General features: G+C 55.9%; 1 protein-coding gene across 9 annotated transcripts; it reads left to right on the forward strand.

Moving 5' to 3' along the window:
• D2HGDH (D-2-hydroxyglutarate dehydrogenase) lies at positions 1–19,553 on the forward strand. Of its 9 annotated transcripts, XR_012490745.2 has the most exons (11): positions 1–107; positions 1,468–1,823; positions 3,818–3,875; positions 4,695–4,944; positions 5,489–5,746; positions 6,843–7,011; positions 7,567–7,792; positions 8,136–8,279; positions 10,191–10,333; positions 12,265–12,430; positions 18,393–19,553. XR_012490745.2 is itself a non-coding variant. In XM_074316651.2 (10 exons), exons 2-10 carry the CDS (start codon positions 1,478–1,480, stop codon positions 18,650–18,652), a joined length of 1,794 nt encoding a protein of 597 aa, XP_074172752.2. In that variant the 5' UTR covers positions 2–107; positions 1,468–1,477; the 3' UTR covers positions 18,653–19,553. The 9 variants fall into 9 exon arrangements, 8 of the variants coding, with proteins under 8 accessions (XP_074172752.2, XP_074172755.2, XP_074172748.2 ...); XM_074316651.2 differs by lacking the exon at positions 7,567–7,792 and having other exon boundaries at positions 2–107; XM_074316654.2 differs by lacking the exon at positions 7,567–7,792 and having other exon boundaries at positions 3–107; positions 4,695–4,834; positions 5,553–5,746.
• The last annotated feature ends 2,665 nt before the right edge of the window (positions 19,554–22,218 follow it).

A 22,218-nucleotide genomic window follows, 5' to 3' on the forward strand; every position in this document is an offset into this window, starting at 1 on the left:
GGGGCCGGGGCGCCAGTGCGCAGACTCAGCCTGTCCGCCCCGCCCACTCTGCTTCTGAGTGGCTCGAGGCCTGCGGCGGCCCCTGAGGTCAGGACGGGGACGCGGACGTAAGTGCGTGCGCGCGGCCGCCGGGGGTCTGAGCGAAGGGGCCGCGGGCTGCAGGTCGGGGTGGTGGCCGCGGGCTTGATCCGGGAGGGTGGCGAGCGCGGGCGCCGCCGGCGGGTCCGACCCTGCCCTGGCTGCGTCCCGTCACGTGAGAGCGCGGGCCGTGCGCGCGCCCGGAGTTCCTCGCGGGGACGAGCCGGAGGCGCGCGCTCTGCGTCCTCCCAGCGGGGCGGCGCCTCCTGGGCCCGGGTGGTCTCGGCCCGACTGACCGTCGTCGCTCGTGGGCTGCCGTGCGCAGCTCCGAGTTCCCGGTCCGGGTTGGGCGTCCGGGCGGGGCCCTGGCCTGAGCGCGCTCCGCCCTGCGTCCCTCCTGACGTGAGCGGCCGCCTTGCGCTGCAGTCGGTGCTCCCGGCGCTGCGGGTGCTGCGCGAGGGCGGCCCCTCGGCGTGTCCCCGAGGTCGCGCCGCCCCAGGTGCTCGTCAGGCTGTCTGAGCGCCAGGTGAGGGGACGTAGCCACCTGTCAGCTGTCGCCTCGAGCTGTGCGGGGCGGGTCGTCGTGCGATCCCGCCTGTACCACGTGGGCAGCCAGAGAAACGCCTTCTTCGCCCCGCTTTTCCATTCGGCACTTTTTAAAGTTGTGGTGACATAGACGTGAAACATAAAATGTACCGTTTTAGCCATTTTTTTCAAAAAGATTTTACTGGGGAAGGGGAACAGGACTTTATTGGGGAACAGTGTGCACTTCCAGGCCTTTTTTCCAAGTCAAGTTGTTGTCCCTTCAATCGTAGTTGTGGAGGGTGCCGTTCAGCTCCAGGTCCAGTTGCCGGTTTCTGGTTGCAGGGGGCGCAGCCCACCGTCCCTTACAGGAATTGAACTGGCAGCCTCATGGTTGAGAGCCCACTGGCCCATGTGGGAATCTAACCGGCAGCCTTCGGAGTTAGGAGACCGGAGCTCTAACCGCCTGAGCCACCGGGCGCCCCCATTTTAGCCATTTTGAAGGATACAGTTCAGTGGCATCGCCCCTTTCCTTGTAACGCCCGCGTCCTGGCTTGGTTCTGAAGGAAGAGGGCTGAGAGGCGATAACTCCTTGTCAAGGTGAAGCTGTAACACCCAGGACGGTGAATTCTCAGGCGAACCTGCATGGGGCCACGCCCAGGTGGGAGCTGGGGCAGAGCTTCCCACGCCTGCCTCTTGGCTCCTTGACCGCCTCTCCAGAGCGGTCCTGTCCCCACGTCCCCACCGTCCTCACGACTGTCCCTGACCTGGGCCACCTGGGCCATGTCGGGCTCCGTGCCCTGCAGTTACTTCCTTTTCGTCGCGCCTAGTATTCCAGTGTTACAGGTGCCATCACTTACTTTCTAGGGCAGTGGCAATGGTGCCCCACCTGGTGTCCAGGTGGCCTGTGTGGCTCCTCAGGTGTCGGGCGGCCTACACCCCTGGAGCCTCTGTGCAGCAGAAGACATGGGCGTGGATGTCCAGCGCCGCCCCTTGGGGGATCGTGGGCACCAGCCCCCTGGTTTGCAGACACAGCTCCTCCACGTCCTCCCGGGCCCCCGAGGTGATGCTGACCCACAAGCGCTACCCTGTGCGGCGGCTGCCCTTCTCCGTGGTGTCTGAGGAAGACCTGGCCGCCTTTGAGCGCATGGTCCCCGGCAGGGTCGTCACAGACCCTGAGGAGCTGGAGGCGTCAAACGTGGACTGGCTGAGAACCGTGCGAGGTGAGCCGGGGGCTGTTCATGCCTCGTGCTCCAGGGGGTGACTGAGCATCAGCTGTGAGCCGGGCACGGACGACGCAAGTTGGGGGGGGCCTGGAGTGACTGTCCCATGCGGCTTCCTTATGCCTAGGGAAAGCTGCCTGCTGGTGACTTTGAAATGCGCTGAGGACAGAATTTATAGAAGTTTATTGGTGGTTCACGACAGTTGTTAATTAAAGGACACGACAGTCCTCTGGCTGCTGCGACAGGCCTGTGTTTTAACTGCTTCCTCTCACCTCCTGGTTCGGTCCCTGGGGCCACTGATACAGAGAATCACAATCAGGGGGCTCAGAACAACAGAAATTGAATCTCAGTTCTGGAGGTGAGAAGTCTGAGACCAAGGTGCCTGAAAGGCTGTGCTTCCTCCCGGCGCTCCAGGAGAGGACCCTTCCCACCTCTCCCAGCTTCAGCCTCTGGTGGCTCCCTTGGCTTCTGACAGCATAACTGCAGTCCGCCTCTGTCATCCATCCCATGGTTTTCTCCCTGTCGACGTAGGAAACGCCAGTCTGGAGAGAATTTTTGTAGGAGTTTATTTGATCCAAACTGACGGCACGTGCCAGGATCGAGATCGCAGATGCTCCCGAGAATAGCAGCTTTGCAGCTTCCTTTATGCGTTTGAGGTTACGGAGGGAACAGAAGGAAGATGACACGAGGAGAAAGCAGGCGGGATGGAGCACAGGAGAGTTAAGACTGTGCTCTCGCTTTACGAGGAGGGTCTGAAGGGGGCATTTCGAGGCGTGGGAACCTAGATGCACAGAAACAATGGGCAGGGCTGCTTACAGCCAAGATAACCTTTCAGTAAAGAAGTCATAGGCCTGGGCGGGACGACCCTGTGACCTGCCCAGCTGGGGGTTTACCCTCAGATCACCCTGAGGTGACTTCCGTGGAGTCCCTTTTTTGTCCACATCCCCTTGTGTGCCTGTGTCTCCACTCTCCCTCTCCTTTCTCTTATAAGGACAACTGTCATTGGATTTAGGGCCACCCTCATGCAGGATGATGTCATCTCAACATCCTGAACTCACACCTGCAAAGACCCTTTAATCCCAATGAGGTCACGTTCACAGGGTATGAGGGGTGGGATATGGACATATGTTTTCAGGGGGCCCATTCTCCCCACTGCAGCTCCCTAGGGCCAGATGCAGGACTGCTGCATGGGCCACCCCCTAGTTCCCTCTCCTCTCATCACACCCATCCGCTGTCACCTCTGGCACATGTCTGTGCACCAGCTGCCTGAGCTCAAAGCTCCATGAAGAGTCAGTGACATAGGAGGAGCACATGTTTCTCCTGCCTCCTCTCATCTACTCAAAGTACTTTCAACAAGATAGAGGGCGGAAAGAAACTTGATCGTCTTGGGGAGGCAGTGGTTAGGAATGCTGATGGACTAGCTTGGAGGAGCTCCCACAGGCCATCTCTGGGCATCACATAAATCGTGACAGCAAAGAATTGTAACCCTGTGAATAAGAGAAGAACCCACGAGCCCACACTGATGATTAAAGAGCTAAATAAATAAATACACACGAGAGAAGGAAGGCCCCTCCTTACAGTAGAAGTTCAGCTAATAAATATAGATGGATGGATGGCTTCAGAAAAATCACCATTTGGCAGCCATCCTAAGAACTGCTTCAGGAAGGAGAAGCAACATGCTAAATTCATGGGTGAACTTGGGGGAGCAACAGGATATCTACGGCATCTCCCCACGTGATACTTAGTAACGTGCAGTGCGGAAGCCAGGCAGGGCCACCCGCCCATGGCATCCCAGCCACCTTCAAGGTCCCTCCACCTCCCCTCAGTGCAGACGTGACCGCTCGTGTCCTTGGGGTTGTGGGTGTACTGATGACTGACCAGGGTCACTTCACCAAGGAAGGAGAAAGTGCTGGTGAAGAACATTCTTCTTCCTGGAGGGAGCATAGACCCAGGAGGTCCCCTGCGCGTGTATGATGCACTCTTTTCTGTCACAGGCTGTAGCAAGGTGCTGTTGAGGCCCCGGACATCGGAGGAGGTATCTCGCATCCTCAGGTAAGGAGCCCCCCAGCTCCCTGCCTGCCCATGGTTCTCTGTCGTTCGTCAGTAGTTTGTTCACAGAGACGCTAAGGCACAGACCCCACGAAGCTGGTAGCCTGTTCAGGACCGGAACATCAGGACCTCGGGGCACAGGGCCCAGCCTGGCGTGGGAGTGGCTACAGACTTGTAGTGCACATCAGGGAAAGAAATAGACCTTGTCTTCAAATACGCAGTCTTTGATTTTTTACATCAATAAACTATCATGCTTATTATAGAAAAAATGGAAAACATAGAAAACCGTACAGAAAAAAATGCAAAAGCAACCAGTAATTTCACCTCCAAAGATAAGGACTGATGATATTTTGGCTTGTTATGTTAGTATCTTTTCTGCATGAAAAATACTCGCACCTGGCAGGGTGGTTTTAAATGTTATCACATTGTATCTATGACACTGTAGTGTTTTAAATGTTATCACATTGTATTTAGTGGCACAGTTTTTGATGCATGAAAGTTGTCCCCCTCAGACCACACCGTAGTCCCAAGTTTTACTTGATATTGAATCATGCTTCAGCTCCCTCGCAGGTGAACTGAGGCACATGCACACTTACTCTGTCAGAATCCATTGCTGGAGGCTCGCACCTGGCAGGGTGGGTTTACCTGGTGCATGTGCGCAGGCTGCCTGCCTGGGGCAGGCACACCATTTCTCCAAATCCTTACCCCTCAGGGTCCTTGATTACTGCCCTCAAGCCAGTCATTGGCCTGGAGCGTGTCCGCAGGAACGATGGTGTGGGCATGGGGCAGAGGGGCCTGATACCCCACCTGTGCTTGTCCCAGGTACTGCCATGAGAGGAACCTGGCTGTGAACCCGCAGGGAGGCAACACGGGCATGGTGGGGGGCAGCGTCCCTGTCTTTGACGAGATCATCCTGTCCACTGCCCTCATGAACCAGGTCATCAGCTTCCACGACGTGTCTGGTGAGGCTGGGCTGCCTGTTGCTTCTGGGCAGTGGGGAACCTGGGCTCCGGAAGGAAAGGACCGGTGGCTGCAGCTCCAGGCACAGCTCCATCTGTGCCTGGCCCTCTGGGTGTGTGCACATGGGGTATTGTTTAGTTGGTCACTTAGTGACTTACACGGTGGGCTTGAGGTGAAAGGGGATGGGTTGTCACTGTGGCCCCTTCCGACTGACGTGTTTGGGCCGTGAGTGCCTTTTCTGGGGTGTATGAGGTCACACACGTGTGACGGAGCTTCCTGCTCAGGGGCTCGCTCCGTTGTGGTCTTTTCCCCTCGGATGGGACCTTTGGGGTCGGATCACTGTCTGTGGTGGGGGCACCTGGGCACTGTCGAGCAGCATCCCTGGGCTCCACCCACTTGATGCCAGCAGCACCCCCCAATCAAAAATGTCTCCAGACTTGTCACATGTCCCCTGGAGGCGGGATGACCCCATTTGAGACCACTGCCTTATAGCCGTCCTCTTCTCTGCTCCCTTCTACAAGCGCGTGTGTGTTTCTTCTCTTTTCACCTTACCAGTTTTTCCTCTTTTTCACAGTACTCATAGAGCTAACTCCTGGGGGAGGCATAGGGAACACGCTTTTTTCTGGGCCTGGGTCCCAAGGTAGTTCACTCCACAGGGCCCCCATGTGAGTCTCCATTGCCCTGAGCCAAGGGCACCACGGTGGCTTGGTTGCTCGGCAGGGATCCTGGTTTGCCAGGCGGGGTGTGTCCTGGAGGAGCTGAGCCGGCACGTGGAGCAGCGGGACTTCATCATGCCCCTGGACTTAGGGGCCAAGGGCAGCTGCCACATCGGGGGGAACCTGGCGACCAACGCGGGCGGCCTGCGGTTTCTGAGATATGGCTCACTGCACGGGACCGTCCTGGGCATGGAAGTGGTGAGCTGTGTGCCACTGCTGTCCCCCATCACAGTGCCATGGCGTTGACTCTTCCTACCTTTTCCCAAAAGTCAGTGTGTTCGTGAGGCCCCTGCGTGTCAGGTCCAGGCCATGTGCCCTCGGGCGGGGGGGGGGGGGGGGCTTAGGTCTCATTCCGCCTGTGGAGGCCTGTGACTGCATGGACACTGGGTGGTGTGGCGCGCACCATGGGGGCAGTGCAGGGGCATGAGGCCACCTTGGCGGGCAGGGTCATGTGTTGCTTTGGAGACCCAGGTTTCCATCGTTCCTGCTGGGCCGTGTGGGTTGCACACAGCGCCCACTCAGGGCCATGCCCTGGCTTCCTGAGAGAATGATGGTACGCCTGTGACCTCCCCGTCCACGTGAGGCGCTCTGGGTGTGAGCAGGTTCGTGTGAGCAGGTTCCCGTGACCAGGCGACATTCCACCGGGGCCGACTTCCAGGCTGTCTCTGTGCAGGGAAGGAGCAAGGGTCGGTTGGCCTTTAGTTATTCCATAACTCACCACCCTCCAGGGCGCCCTTCATTTCCCTGAACCCTCACAGCCCGTGTAGCGCACCTGTGGCGTTCTGCAATGTGGAGCCTTCTGTCCCGTTACCCACGGGCAGAAGAAACACAAAGCTGCACGTTGCACTTCCATCCACTAAATCACTGAGTCCAATAGCTTTGTGTTCTGGCTGGCTGCACGTTATTTTTATTGTAAGTCACTTGTCATACTTACGAGGTGTGCCCTGCTCGCCCCAGGTGTGCCCTGCTCGCCCCAGGTGTGCCCTGCTCGCCCCAGGTGTGCCTGCTCCACCCCCAGCTTCCCTGGAGAACTGGGCCCTGAGCCTCCTGGTTGTGGGTGGTGGGGCTGGGCAGGGAGTAACTTCACTCCTTCTGGGGAAGACAGTTCTGTCATCCTGACTGGGTGACTTCAAGCCCCTACCTGGGGCCCGCTGCATTCCTGGACCAGACTGGGGTGAGGTGGGGGCCTCCTGGCTGGCTCTGCTTCTTCAGGGTGCCCTAGGTTGGTCGGCCTCCCCCGAGCAGGGGCGCCCACTCGCCACCGATGCATAAAGGCTTGTGTCTCCCTCCCCAGGTGCTGGCCAATGGTACCATCCTGAGCGGCCTCACCTCCCTGCGGAAGGACAACACGGGCTATGACCTGAAGCAGCTGTTCATCGGGTCGGAGGGCACCCTGGGGGTCATTACCGCCGTGTCTATCTTGTGTCCGCCCAAGCCCAAGGCCGTGAACGTGGCGTTCCTTGGTAGGTGGGGTGTCGCCCGCTCCGCTGGAGACTGCTGGGAGCCCGGTGCACCTGGCTGCCCTGTCATTGGTGCCGGGGGCCGGGGATGGGGGGATGGAAGGGGATGGCCCTTCCCACAGGATGGCCCTGCCCGTTTCTCCCAGCTTCTTGCTGTTTCCAAAGGGATCCAGGACCGGGCCGTGGTCTGGAATCAAGGCTTCCAGGCTCTGGGCAGAGCACACTTTACTCTGTAACAAAATGGGGTTTCGTTCATTTCTTTCACCCCAGTTTGTCATTGAAGTAGCTTGTACTTGAGGTTCTAAGGGAAATGGTGTCATTTGGCATAAGATCAGGGACACTCTTCATTCTGCGGGCGAATCAGTGTGCATCCACGGGGCTGTCCCGCCCTCTCACGTGCATTTCTGTCACGGAGCCCTCACGACCACAACCCTCCTGGCCATGGTTCAGGGTCTCTGCTTCCACTGACTTTAAAAATGAGTTCGACCTACTTCCTTCCCACCTCCTGTCTTCGTTCGATTGGGTTGGTGCATCGTAGAGTCTCCTTTCCTCGCTCAGGAGTTATGCGAACCAGCAGTCTTCTAGAGATTTCCACAGGCTCTAAATTTGCCAGTCCAGTCAGTCAGTGCCTTTCCCAGCTGGAACAGTCAAGGATCATGACCCCTGAGCCTGAAAGGCCGCGTGTGTGGCCCCCCCACAGGGTCCCGGGCCCTTCCCACCTGCCCACACATCCCTGCACTGGGGTGCCAAAGCGACCTCACGGCGTTCAGCACGTGTGTCTTGAGTGAGTTATGAGCACCAGGGGAAACCTGAGCACTGCTTGTGAGAGAAATGCGATGAAGCCATTGAAGGGCAGCCCTGTTTCTGGGCCTTTGTGCAGCCATCCCCGGTCTCGTCTGACCTCCCACTGCCTTCCCAGGCACCGGGGCCCTGCCCAGCGAGTGCTGTGTGCCTTAACCTCTGATGCCCATAGTGTACTTGTGGGCTGAGCAGTGGGTGTTTCCCTGGGCAGTGCTTCTCCCACTCCTGTGGGAGTCGGGTTGGTGGCTGCTTCAAAAGTCGTGACCTTGGAGGGTCTGGGCCTGGCTGTGGGCTGGTGTGTGCCTGAATGCTGTGCCCTGTTGCAGGCTGTCCGGGCTTTGCGGAGGTTTTGCAGACATTCAGCAGCTGCAAGGGGATGCTGGGCGAGATCCTGTCAGCGTACGAGTTCATGGATGCTGAGTGCATGCAGCTGGTCGGGCACCACCTCCAACTGGCCAGCCCGGTGCAAGGTATTGGTCCCCACATGGCCGGCAGTGCCCGCCGCTCCTATACCACCTGATGTGTGACAGCTCAGGCTGTCCTCCAAGGATGAGGAGGGAAGGGCAGTGTCGGTGCAGCTGTAGTTGAGGTGTCACCATGATGGGGTGAGCACGGAATTCTGTGTTACGCAAGTTGTAAATGTGCCCTGCGCTTAGTTCCGTGAGTGGCATATTGCGTTGTTACTCTGGGGTCTTTGAAACAGCCACAGGCCCTCATCACAAGTGCTCTCCTGTCTCCACAACTGGGAAGCACTGCCCCATGATGGGTTCGCCCTCGGACCACAGTGGGTTTTTCTGAATGTGTGAATGAGGGCAGCACACCTGGCTCCTTGTCACCGTTGCGCATGACGTGAGGCGGGGTTCCAGGAGGCAGTTTGCATTGTGAACCTAGAGGTTGAAAATATGCAGCTGTAGGTCTCGGTGACTTTATTCCTTTCTGAGATCTACCCTAAAGAAACAGCCATGGGCTTAGGCTGCCTTGGCAGAACACCACAGGCTGTGTGGGTTCAACGAAAGAAATGTATTTCTCATGATTTTGGAGGGTGGAAGTCTGAGATCAAAGTGCCATCAGGGTTGGTTTCTGCTGGACCCCACTTCCCGGCTTGCAGACGGCCACCTGGTCACTGTGTTCTCACATGGTAGGAGGAGAGAGCTGTCTGCTGTCCCTTCCTCTTCTTATGAAGCACCAGCCTACGGAGCCAGGCCCTACCCTGATGGCCTCACCTAACCTTAGCGACCTCCTTAAAGGGTTTCATCTCCAGCTCATCCCATTGGGGGGGGGGTGTAGGACTTCACCATGGGAATGGGGGGGTTACAGTTCAGTCCATAGCAGTTATAAATATGGAAAGATCTTTATGCTCTGAATTTTTCTTGAGATGCTACTTTTAGTATAATAAAATGGGAAATAACTTAAATGTCAGTGGTAAAGAAATGAGACATATACAACCATTGAAAAGATGGAGGGTGTCTGGGCAGAAGGGGGGATCGCTGGGCGAATGGAGGGTCTCTGGGTAGAGAGAGGGTCGCATACTGGAGTGCTGTGTGTTGTTGGGTCATGTGTGAGAAGCTGCTCTAACAATGTTTAAGGCAGAGGACAGGCCACCCTGTGGCCAGTGTAGAAGAAAGACTGGGATGACTTGTTAGTGTCAAAATAGTAATAGGCTATGTTTGGCGAGCTGGGTGATCATTTTGCATTTCTACTTTTCTTTCTTTTCCAAATTCCTTTTATAAACACGTTTTACCTTTATAATAGAGAAAAGCCCATAAAAACTTAAAGGCGCTCAAGTATTCTGTGTGACCCATGATAAATTTCAGCGCAGAATTTCTGTTTCAGCAAGAAAAATGCCAGTGTTTGAAAGACATTTCCCTCTTGGTGGTGGGATAAACCTGCATTTGTTCTGGAAGACACTTCAAGGTAGAAGGAGGAACAGTGACAGTCAGTGAGTTTTCATTTACTGACGTCAAGAAACGTAACAAATATACACAATAGCCACGACGGAACGCAAGCTTAGCTATTGCTCAGTACGTTAGTCATACACGTATTTTTAAACTTCAGATGAGATATTTGTGGTGAAAAGCATGTGCTTCTCACCTTAGCACTTGTGGATTTGCGGTTGCCCTGGGCCATCCCAGGCATAGTGGCCTCTCCTTCAGCCATGGTCCATCTGTGGCCTGTGGTTTGGTAAGAGTGGCCTCCTGTGAGGTGCCCCAACAGGCACCAACAGAGGGCGTCACGGCGTCATCGGGTTGTTCCTGTGTTTCCAGGGAGCATGGTTTGTCACAGTGAAAGACCTGTTTTAAGCATCTGAGGTCCAGCCTGAGCTCTGTTGGCAGCACAAGAGCCACCAGAGGTGACTCTCCACTTGCTCTCTGCCCCTCCAGAAAGTCCGTTCTACGTCCTGATAGAGACCTCAGGCTCCAGAGCGGAGCACGATGCCGAGAAGCTGAGCGATTTCCTGGAGCAGGTGCTGGGCTCCGGCCTGGTGACCGATGGGACCCTGGCCACCGACCAGAGGAAAATCAAGGTGTGTGTGCTGCTGGCGCCCTTCCTTCCTCTGCCCACCCCACTTGTCTGACATGTGGGGGCGCCAGGCGCCTGGCTGAGGGAGTGGGCGGTGGGTGGATGTGAGCTTTGCTGGGAGAATCTCTTTGGAACCAGACTCTTGGTGTCTAGATGGGTTTCAAAGCAGAGGCCTGTGGGCCTGTCAACCTATGCGGAACTGGTCGTGAGGGTGGGGCGTTTTCTGAGGAAAGAAGACTCAGCCTCTGAGGCCAAAGGAAGGAGGTGGGGGCAAGGGGCCTGGGGGCCATCGTTACCATCACATAAGGAGGGGCAGGGCCTCAGGCCTTGGGATCCGTTGTCACCCCATGGGCCCCTGTGGTCTCTGGAGCTACAGTGTGTAGAGTGGCCAGCAGGGGGCAGGAAGGCCCCACGGAATGGCAGGACCAGGCCGAGGGTGGGGCTGATACAGGTCCTGGTGAGGGTGAGTGGGGGCAGGGTCTCCAGTGGTCTCAGTGGTCAGCCTCATGGACTTTATTACTAAACCTTTTTCTTTACAATTACTTTTATGTTTATTAAATGTTATGCATAGGGACTTAGACTCTCTGTCAAAGCGCATCACAGAGCACAGGCTTTCCTGTGAGGCATGGCAGCCTTTAGCTGCCTCTTTGCCCACGTGTCTTCTGCCCGGGCCCAGTGCCCCCAGCAGCAGACAGCAGGAGCTGGGGGCACCACTGGTGACCAGGTTTCTGCTCAGAGCTGGTGGCCAGGGCAAGTACCATGAGCTGGCCTGCCTGGTGTGGAGGCCCCTCCTGCAGAGGGCGGGCTGCTGACCTCTTACCTGGGGGGTAGCTAGCCCTGTGGCTGCTGGCTTCACAGCCAAGTTCTCAGACTTTGGTGGCCAGAGGCCCAGCCTGACCATGCAGAGGGGGTTGGGGCAGCTTCCCTCCCAGGTGGGCAGGGATGGGGGTTGGGATGATGGCCCTGAAGAGATGCCGTGGAGGATGCCAGTGCAGGAACACAAGGCCTGAGGGGCTCCAGCTGCCAAGTTCCAGGATGTCCCTGCTTTGTGGGACAGAGGCAGGAGGCAGGAGGCAGGGCATGGCCAGGACAGCCCCACAGGGAGTGAGCTGGGGGTCCCTGTGGCTGGGCCGGTGCCAGGATGTCGCTGGGCTCTGGGTGTCTACAGAGGGTTGCAGAGTGACTTGCGGGCTGTAAAAATCGATGTGAAAATTGGGGAAATCCATGATAGGAAGGAATTGTCGTTCTCTTTAGGGATGATCATGGCACTGGTTATGTTCAAAAACAAAAGGAGAGTCCTGACCATGTAGAAACTTGGCTGTGACATTTACTGAAATGGTGGGGGGGGTGAGGGGCGGGAGCGGGGCAGAGGCCCTGCTGGGACAGCGGTGGCGGGCGTGCTGCTCTGTTCTCTGCCACCTACGATGGCTTCAAGTGTCCACAGTGACAAGTTAACCCAAACAAGTGAACCACAGATGTGTTTGTGTGGAGCGACAGCACTGCCATGACAAGCCCCCAGGCCCGGTCCCAGGCCCCCTTATCCCCCACTATGTCTGTTCCAGCCACCAGCACCCTCTGTCGCTCCTGTGCCCGTGTGTCCCTGTGTGTCCCAGGGCCCTGTGACCCATCCCCTCTGCCTGCATTGCTCCTCAGGTACCTGCAGGGCACCTGCCTGCCCTGCCCCACCTTTGCTCAGGGCCCATCCTCAGCCTTCCCAGCCCCTCGCCTGTCAGGCAGCTCAACCAGCCACTCCCCCCAGCCCCTGAGTGCCCTCTGTTAGGCCTGTCTCCTTCCAGAAAGGGGCTGTCGGTGCCTCAGGCGCTGGCACTTGGTGCTGTCCTGGGGCAGCGTGTGGGACCCAGTTCTAACACCCATCGCCATTGACACTTGTTGCCCTTGGGTGTCACGTTGCCTGTCCCCTCCCATCTGTCCTAGGCGCTGTGGGCCCTGAGGGAAAGGATCACGGAGGCATTGAGCCTGGACGGCTACGTGTACAAGTATGACGTGTCCCTGCCAGTGGAGAGGCTCTACGACCTTGTGACCGAGCTGCGTGCCCGCCTCGGCCCGCGGGCCAAGCACGTGGTGGGCTACGGCCACCTGGGTGAGTAGAGCCGGGCAAGTGGGTCAGGTGGGTGATACTTAGCCGAGGGTCAGCTCAGCACCACGGCGCGTGGGCTCGACACCAGCAGCACGCTCCACACTTTGAATGGTGATGGAGGAAACCTGGGGGTGGAGACAATCCCACCCATTCTCCTGAATCTTTGGGGTGTTTTGGGGAAGACTGCCATCATGCAGTTTCGGTTGCAGAGCCGTGGGTGTGGGGTATTCTGCTGGCCACGATGCGACCCCGTACCCCGGAGTCTGAGCAGGGACCTGTGAGATGGCCCCCCCACAGCCAAGTCACACCATGAAGACACTGCTGCAGCTTATTAGAAGACATGCGGGAGAATTGTGTGACCTAGAATGGGGGTGGGCTTCTCGGTATGTCACAGGGGCTGAGGCATACTTCTGTATGTCCACCAACCTTAATGGGGACGATGGCTGGCTAGCATTTGGGGAGAACTGGGGGGCGAGCATGGTTAGAACACGGTGTGAAAGGACCGTGGGGGCACGAGCCAGGAAGTGGGCTAGAGCAAGGGGGCCATCCTCACCCAAAGGGGTGGGGCTCGGGCCACCCGCCCAGAATGCTGGACTTGAGACTCAGCCGAATCCTCTTCTGGGGACGCTGACTCCAGCCTCTTGGACAGATGGGGACACCATTACGGTCAGAGATGGAGTGAGGGCTCTCCTCAAATCAGGAGGGAGTGTTGAGTGTGCTGATGCTTTTTTTGAGCAACTGAGATGACAGGTGCTTGTCTGTAACAGGGAACAAGTGACACTAGCCCCTCAGAGGCTGAGTGGGCTTGTTCCTGGCATGAGCCCTTATGGCCGTGGTCCCTCTTGTGTTTTGTTTGATCCGTTCATTTGCATCCTGTGTAGGATTTTTCCAGGTACCTTCACGAATGGTGTTGTCCCGTAAGGCTTCTTTCCTCTGCCCATGCTGACGTTGTCACCCGTTACCCGTCGTGGGAAGTCTGTAAGGCTGCACTTATCTCCTCGTCCAGTGTTGGCTGGAACTTGCCAATGAAGACACTGGGCCTGAGGCTGTGTGTGTGTGTGTGTGTGTGTGTGTGTGTTTGTGTGTTGGCAGGCGTTGACTGCAGACTGATTTCTGTGATGACCACAGGGCTATTGCAGCTTTCCTTTTCTTCTGAGTTGGTTGTGGCGATTTTTTTTTTTTTGGTAGGTATTTGTCCATTTCTTCTAAAATGTTGAATACAGACATCACCCGTTCATGCTATTCTTCTGCTCCCCTGGCCCGGTGTCAGCGTTTGTGAGGCGGCCCAGCCTCCCCAGAGAACCAGTGCTCAGTTCTGTTGATCCTCCCTCTTGTGTGTTTCTATTTCACTCTTTTCTGCTGTTACACTTACTATTGTCTCTCTCCTGTTTTAGGTTTATTCAGTTGCTTTTCTAACGTTATAAATTAGGTGTTTAGCTCATTGGTTTTTAGCCTTTTCTCTTTTCTAACATAAGTGTTTAAATTTTCCTCCAGTAGCACCCTAGCTGCTGTTTTTAAATAGTATCTCAGTTTATCACTTTCTTGGACTCAATGTGATCTCAGAAGTTCCCAGCCAGGACAGTAGCTATCACTGAGTCACACGCATCGTCCTGAACCAAACCACTGCTTCCGCCTGTGGGGACTTCAGCGGGGACGGCCGGAGCGTCAGCACGGCAGAGGCCTTGAGCCACCTGCTGGGTTCTCTGTCAGTGCTGCTGGCACACCTCCCCTGCCCTGTGCCCCCCTTCGGAGGCCGCCTGCAGCCCTGGCCTCAGCCCCAGGCCGAGGGCGACGCAGCCAGAGTGGCTCCAGTGTTTGTCACTCAGCTTGAGCTGGGTTCCCAAGAGCTTTCACTTGCTGTTGCTCTCACCTCAGCAGCTGAAGGTGCCCCTGCGTTTGCGTCGAGGTCCCACATTCTGATAGAACCTGTGTCACACCAGGTCTTTGTTATACCAGGCCTTTGTCATACTGAAACTTAGCGCAGCGGCCCACTACGTGGTCTGTTTCCATAAATGTAATGAGTACTTGAAAAGTGTGCCCTCTGAAGTTGGTGGAGCCCATGTCTGCACAGATGCACCAGATAAAACACGCACACTGTTTAATCTACATCCTGCCCGGCTGTCAGCCGAGAGATGTGTCAGATCCCCAGTGTTGGGGGGACGGAGCGGTCTCTTTGTAGCCCTGCCATTTCTGAAGATAGGAGATCAGAACTGTCATTTCATTTTGGTAAACAGTATCTTTTGCCACCGCTGGACTGCCTCTTTTTATCTGTAGAGTTGCTTTTACCTTGAAGCCTCCTTTGTTTGAATGATACAATAACAGCTTTCATTTATTCAGTGTTTGCCTGACACACTATTTTTCCTCCCGTTACTTTTGGCTATTTTCTATCCTTTTGAGTTAGATGCGTGTCTTGAAGCATGTAGCTGGGGTTTCTTTCTTGTTGTTGCCAGTTGTTGTCTTTAAATGAAAGCATTTGGTTTATTTACGGATGGCAGGGAAAGCTTAACTTTCCCCTCTCCCCTCCTAAGTTCTTTGCTGGGGCCCCATAAATTAGATCCACAAAACACAAGAGTAACAAGAAAAAAGCAAGTTCATTAACACATGCCTCTCAGAGGAGGCTCAGCGATGAGCGACCCAAAGTGTGGTTACAGCCTGGGCTTCCACAACGTCTCTGCAGAGGACAGCGCGTCCTTAGCAAAGTGCCAGAGGAAGGATGAGGACTGAGAGCTCCTACAGGAGCAAACTGGGAAAGGAGTCTCATCATGGAGATCCCGCTGGTGCACCTCCAGGCTGGTCAGGGTCCAGCGTGTCTCTGGCGATTGTTCCTGTCCTTCCAGGTAGAGAGGGGAGGGGACACCTTTACAAATATGTCCCGCTTTTAGATGAAACGGGGTGGCCTTTCTGCTTGTCAGTGGCTTTCAGCTCAAAATACTCGTTGTGCCAACATTTGCTTCATGTACATTATTTACACGAGCTGTAGTCACGGATGTTTCTTTTGGATTCATTTCCTTCATCCTGATTCGGACCTTCTATTCGTGTCTCAGTTCTTCCCCATTTCCTTTTCTGTATTTCAGCCTTCTTGCCCTCATTTCACTTTTTTCCACTTACCAGTTAGAGACTTGTACATGTGTGCCTCTCTCTGTCCTTTTGGTGCTGACCCTGGACTTGGAGCCTGCATGCTTGCCTTCTCAGGTTGGGAAGGCATCCGTATTAGCAGCCTCCTTCCAAGCAGTGTGTGAGGGTCAGGCTTCCGCGTCAGCTTGGCCAGGCCACGTCCTCAGGGGTTTGATCAAGCATTAGTCCACATGCTGCCGTGAGGGCACAGTTTGCATCAGGTAACATTTAAGTTCGTAGACTTTGGGAAAAGCAGATGGTCCTCCGTACGTGGGTGGGTCTCATCCAATCAGTTGAGGCCTGAAGAGGAAGAAGACTGAGATCCCTCAGAGGGGAAGGAATTCTGCCTCCAGATGGCATTTGGACTCGAGCTACACCCTGGGTCTGCAGCCTGCTGGTCTACCCCGCGTACCTCAGACTGCGCGTGCCCACGGCTGTGCGAGCCAGTCCCTTAAAGTGTCTCCCTCCCTCTGTACACACCTGTTGGCGCTTTGTGTCTGGAGAGCCCTGACTGGTACACGGCACCAGGACCTGCCGACCCTGTAACTGGCTGTAGTCACCCCTCCTGTCTTTACGCTGCTTCTGGAGCATATTTCAGTTCCCTCTGCTTTGGTCTCAAATGGCCTTCCATGGCTGTCACCGCATGTGGTCAGTATTTGCGTTCACTCCCAACTCCAGTCCTTCTCTGTCTGGTTTCACAACCTGCATTTCCTCCTCCAGAATCTCTAGTGACAGAACGTCACAGATTTTATTTGCCTGAAAGTGTGTTGATTTTGCTCTTAAATTTTTTTGCAGTGGATTTCAACAATTCTAGGTTGATGGTTCTTTTCTCTGCAGAGTGAGATGCCGTCCTGCTGTCTCCTGACCATTGTTGCTGCCGAGTTCCAGTGAAAGGAACGTGTTTTTCCTTTCCTGATGCTTTTATGATCCTTCCTTTGTGTCTGGGGTTCTTTAGTTTCCCTCTGATTTGTCCATGTGTCCTGCTCAAGTCCGCTGGGCTTCAGTTTTAGAGCTTGCTCTGCCATTGTGTCTTTAAATGCTGTTTCTTCTGTCCCCTCTTCTCTGTTTCTGGAACTCCAGCCCAGCGCTCGCCGTGGTCCTGCCCCAGTCTCTCTTCCCTTCTTCATGTCTTGGCTTCTGTGTTGCACTCAGATCTTTTTGTTCAGTTTGTTTTCTAGTTCACTAACTTCTTTGCTGTGTGTAATATTCAGTTAAACATGTTCTTTGGGTTTTACACTTTAGCCATCACGTTTTTTCATGTCGAGAAGGTTTATTTGGATATTGAAAAGCTTTGCCTGGCCAGTGTTTTATATTTTTTATATCTTTGGGCGCACAAGACATGTATATTTTGTTTTTAGAGATGATAGGATCTCGTCTTTATAGTCAGATTCTGCTGGCTCTTGCTGATGGTGGCTTCTTTCTTGTGTGGGTGCAGTGTTTGTCCTGGGCTCAGGTGTCTTAGGCTTTTATCTGTGGGACATTTTGAGGCTTGAATTGGTGGTGATTTGCTTGTATGCAGCAGTGGGGAGGGTGGAAATGGGTACCTGGGCCGCCTTGCCCAAACCCTCTTGAATCATCCTGTTCTGAGCTCAGTGTCTGTGGTGTGAATTCTGGCTGTAAGCATCCAGGTGTCAGTAGAGGTGGGTTCTCTCCTGCTACATGCAGTGTCCCCTGGGCAGGTCCCTTGCTGGTGGTTTTAGTTCCTTTGCCCTGAGTGTGTCAGTGGGGACCACGTTTGGTGGGAGGGTTCCCTGTTGTGCAGCCCACCTTTGAAATACCCCGAAGGAGGGAGGGGATGTAGGAAGCTCAGGGTCACCAGGTTAAAGGCCCCAGGTCTACCCTAGGGTTTGCATCTGTGTCCCAGCTGCCAGCAATGCCCTCCTGCTGGCCTCTGGAGCTCCCTGCCCCTCAGGGTGGGCGGCAGCCCTCACTGGGCCTGTCCCACCATCTGCTCAGCCCTTCTACCTGCGAGACCTCTGGGTCTGGGCGTGGGGCCTCTTCTCTGTCCGTCTGTGCTGGCTTTTCCTGCCAGCCACGCCCAGTGCCTCCTGGAGTTTACCTCCCAGGTCTCCCCGGCCAGCATGGCTCCTGCCTCCCTCTGCCCTCGAGCCCCCCAGACAGTGGCAAGTCCACCGTCTGCTGTTCCTTTTCTCCCGTCACCCGCCCACATGCCAGGCTCTCTCTGGCCAGGGTCCAGCCGGCTCAGGCCCAGCTCATGGGGCACGTCGACTTGGATTAAGGTCATGTCTGTTGTCATTGCTTTGGGACAAGCCATAGGCGGAGTGTGTTCGGACAGTGCTGGAAAGCCAGGGCCCTGGGGGTTTCAGCAAGGGGGCCTGAGGCGAGAGGACAGCAGGGTGGCCAAGTGGACCTGAGAGGGGCTAGCTGGGGAGTCAGGACTTTGGGTGGGTGGGTGTCAGCTGGGTGGCCTTGGAGGAGGAGTCCTGGGGGTGGGGCGGGGCACCCATGGTGTCTGGGGGGTGCTTGGGGGGATGGGGCCATCCCAGCCACTGTTGGAGATGTGAGTCTGGTGACAGCCACCATCAGTGTGGTCCGGCCCTGGGGCCCTCAGTCGGTGAAGGCCCTTGCAGGCTGGCGCATAGCCACTCTCAGTTGGGAGTGCCCAGAAGAGGTCAAGTGGGTAGAGGGGGTGTTTGTGTTGGGGAGGACTGGAGAGAGAAGTGTGCAAAAGACAAGGGAGCTGTGTCCCCCAGAAGAGGCTGCTTCTGTCACTGCAGGTCAGTGGCCAGTGCATGAAGGACTGGAACCAAACTGAGCACAGGAGGGGCCTCGCAGGTGGGGAGGGGTCTCAGGGCCCTGCTCAGCCTGACCCGGGGCCCTGTCCCTCCAGGAGATGGCAACCTGCACCTCAACGTGACAGCGGAGGCCTTCAGTGCATCGCTGCTGGGTGACCTGGAGCCCTACGTGTATGAGTGGACGGCGGGGCAGCAGGGCAGTGTCAGCGCCGAGCATGGTGTGGGCTTCAAGAAGAAGGACATCCTGGGCTACAGCAAGCCGCCCGAGGCCCTGCAGCTCATGCAGCAGCTCAAGGCCCTGCTGGACCCCAAGGGCATCTTGAACCCCTACAAGACGCTGCCCTCCCGGGCCTGATGAGGCCAGGGGCAGTGGGAGAGGCGGGGTGGCCTCGGTCCAGTCTTTCTCTTGCTGTTGTGCCCAGAGGGCTAGCGTGGCTCAGGGCTCCCGCCTGATGGAGCCAGCTGCAGGCACGGGGATCCTGCGCCCTGGTCAGAGGAGCCAGGAGTTGGCTCTGTGCCCCCAGCACCCACTCTTGGACACGATCCCACCTGCGGCTGTGCAGGTTCTGTTGGGTGAGGGCAGAGGAGAGTGCTGCCTGGTGCTCCCCATCCGCTCTGCCCGCCTCTGGGCGAGCACTCCAGGAGCAGGGCCTCTGCCGGCATGTCTTAGACACTTGTGCCCACTCGAAAATGGACCAGGTCGCACCTGCCTTGCTTGTGGGCTCCTGGGTCCCGCCTCAGCCCTGGGAGGGACACGGAGCTCCTGCTTCTGGGTCTGGGCATTGCCAGCCCCCACAGCCTCAGGCAGCAGTGACGACCTCCATGTGAGCCACCCGGAGTACCGGTCTCTCCCCGGTCTGTGACCACCAGAGGCTGGCTCACCAGGTACTTTACGGGTGACTTGCAATGGCTGGCGGCTGGTCCCTCTCAAACCAGAGTGACCGGAATGCACTGTGCCTTGAAATGTATCATTTCCCCCTTTTCTAGAAGGCTCATCAGTTGGCAAGACAGTTGTCAGGGCTTAGGTGTTTAGTTCTTGCATTTTGCTGTTTGCTCTGATGTCAATGTTTCTGCTTCTCCAGCAGTGCCAGCTGTGCCTGGGGAAGCCCCGACAGGCATATGGCCTTCCCGCCTTCCTGCTTCTTCAGTGACCCTAAGTCGGGTCATCCCTGTTGACCCACCGGGGCTGTGGGGACACATGTTTCCTCGCTTGAGCTGTCACAAACTTCTAGTAAAAATGGGAATGATCACGACAAGCTCCCTGCTTTTGTTACCACAAAATTAACCTTGTAAGAACCCACAGTGCCGTACATGTGCCATACGCCCCAAGCTCCTAGACGGCGGCAGACAGTCCCCGGGCCTGATGCTTGTTAGGGCAGCCGTCCCCTTTCCTACACTCTGTCCCTGTCCCCCTCGTGTGACAGAGCCTTGTCTCATTGGGCCCATGAGGCTTAGTGTCACGTGGCTTTCCCATAGTTGTCAGAGGCAGGTCAGTTCATTTCTGTAGTGACTTTCAATAATAGTTTTATGACCAAGCAAGTTTATTTTGGAGATTTAAAATAATGCATGAAATATTAAAAAGCCTAGAAATTTTGAGATATTTTTCGCTAGAGTATTGGTGTGCCTTCGAGAAGGTGGCCAGTGACTGGGGTTGTAGGAAGTGTCAGAGGAATCTCCGTTTCCCTGGCCCCAAAATGTCAAAATCTGAAGTGGCCCCCAGTTCACTCCTGGGGCTCCCTTTACAGGCCCACCTGTGCGCACACACACAGTACATGCACATACTGTGCACAGGTGCACGCACACAGTATACAAACACATGCACAGACAGGCACACAGTACCTGCACAGGCACACACTACATGTACATACGCACACAGTACACACATACATGCACAGACAGGCACACAGTACCTGCACAGGTACAGGCACAGGCACACGCTACATGTACACACGCACACAGTACACACACGTGCACAGACGCACACAGTACCTACACAGGTGCAGGCACAGGCACACTACATGTACACACGCACACAGTACACACACACATGCACAGACAGGCACACAGTACCTGCACAGGTACAGGCACAGGCACACACTACATGTACACACGCACACAGTACACACACACGTGCACAGACAGGCACACAGTACCTGCACAGGTACAGGCACAGGCACACACTACATGTACACACGCACACAGTACACACACACGTGCACAGACAGGCACACAGTACCTGCACAGGTACAGGCACAGGCACACGCTACATGTACACACGCACACAGTACACACACGTGCACAGACAGGCACACAGTACCTGCACAGGTACAGGCACAGGCACACGCTACATGTACACACGCACACAGTACACACACACGTGCACAGACAGGCACACAGTACCTACACAGGTACAGGCACAGGCACACTACATGTACACATGCACACAGTACACACACACGTGCACAGACGCACACAGTACCTGCACAGGTATAGGCACAGGCACACACTACATGTACACACGCACACAGTACACACACACATGCACAGACAGGCACACAGTACCTACACAGGTACAGGCACAGGCACACACTACATGTACACATGCACACAGTACACACACACGTGCACAGACGCACACAGTACCTGCACAGGTACAGGCACAGGCACACACTACATGTACACATGCACACAGTACACACACACATGCACAGACAGGCACACAGTACCTGCACAGGTACAGGCACAGGCACACACTACATGTACATACGCACACAATACACACACACATGCACAGACAGGCACACAGTACCTGCACAGGTACAGGCACAGGCACACACTACATGTACACACGCACACAGTACACACACACGTGCACAGACGCACACAGTACCTGCACAGGTACAGGCACAGGCACACACTACATGTACACACGCACACAGTACACACACACGTGCACAGACAGGCACACAGTACCTACACAGGTACAGGCACAGGCACACACCACATGTACACACTCACACAGTACACACACATGTGCACAGACAGGCACACAGTACCTGCACAGGTACAGGCACAGGCACACACTACATGTACACATGCACACAGTACACACATGCACAGGCACACACAGGTCACACACACTACATACAGGCACAGGCACACACACACAGGTTTGTCCCTAGGCCGTGTACAGAGCACTGTCTGCAGGTGGCCAGGTTGGGGCTGGCCTGTTGGAAAGGAGGTGACGTGTGCCTCTGCGACCCTGGACAGGGTGACCGTGAGAAGAGGGCGAGGGGACAGCCCCCTGCTCCTGAGAGAGGTGCACCAGAGACACAGAGCCTCTGGCTCACTTTGGGGAAAGTGCCTGGAGGTCAGGTAGGAACGACCTGTGTTTTTTGGATGCTTTGAACTTTTTTTTTTTTTTTTTGGCCAAGCACATGTATACTTAAAACACAAACAAAACAGACATTCAGGCAACAAGCTGATTCCGAGATCTGGGGGTGGGCTGGCCGTGAGGCCTCAGCCAAGTGCGTTTATGACTTCCTGTGACTTAGGAGAGTCTAGCCAAAGTGGAGTCTTTCCCGAGGGGCCCCCTGCTGCCCCTGCCTGATACCTGAGGCCACCTGTCTGGCCAGAGTCCTCTGGCTATGGGTGGGCCACACCCTGCCAGAGGTGTGTTTCCTCCTGGGGGTGTCTTGGCCCAGTAAGATTTCAGGGTGTGTCGGGACACCTGTGATGGCCTCCCTTGACTGGTGGCCAGCCTCTGCTCTGTCCCCTCTCCTTCCCACTCTCTGCCAGGATTTAAAACAGGGCCCGCCCTCTCCACCAGTCACCAGCTGCCTGTGGTCACCACTGGTGCCCTGGGCCACTCTCGCCAGTGGGGCTCCGTTGCCATCGCAGGTTGCGTATGCCCGTCCTGCA

This window comes from Rhinolophus sinicus, chromosome 17 (assembly GCF_057876585.1).
Source record: "Rhinolophus sinicus isolate RSI-liver-muscle chromosome 17, RSI-T2T, whole genome shotgun sequence".
NCBI classification, from domain to species: Eukaryota; Metazoa; Chordata; class Mammalia; order Chiroptera; family Rhinolophidae; genus Rhinolophus; species Rhinolophus sinicus.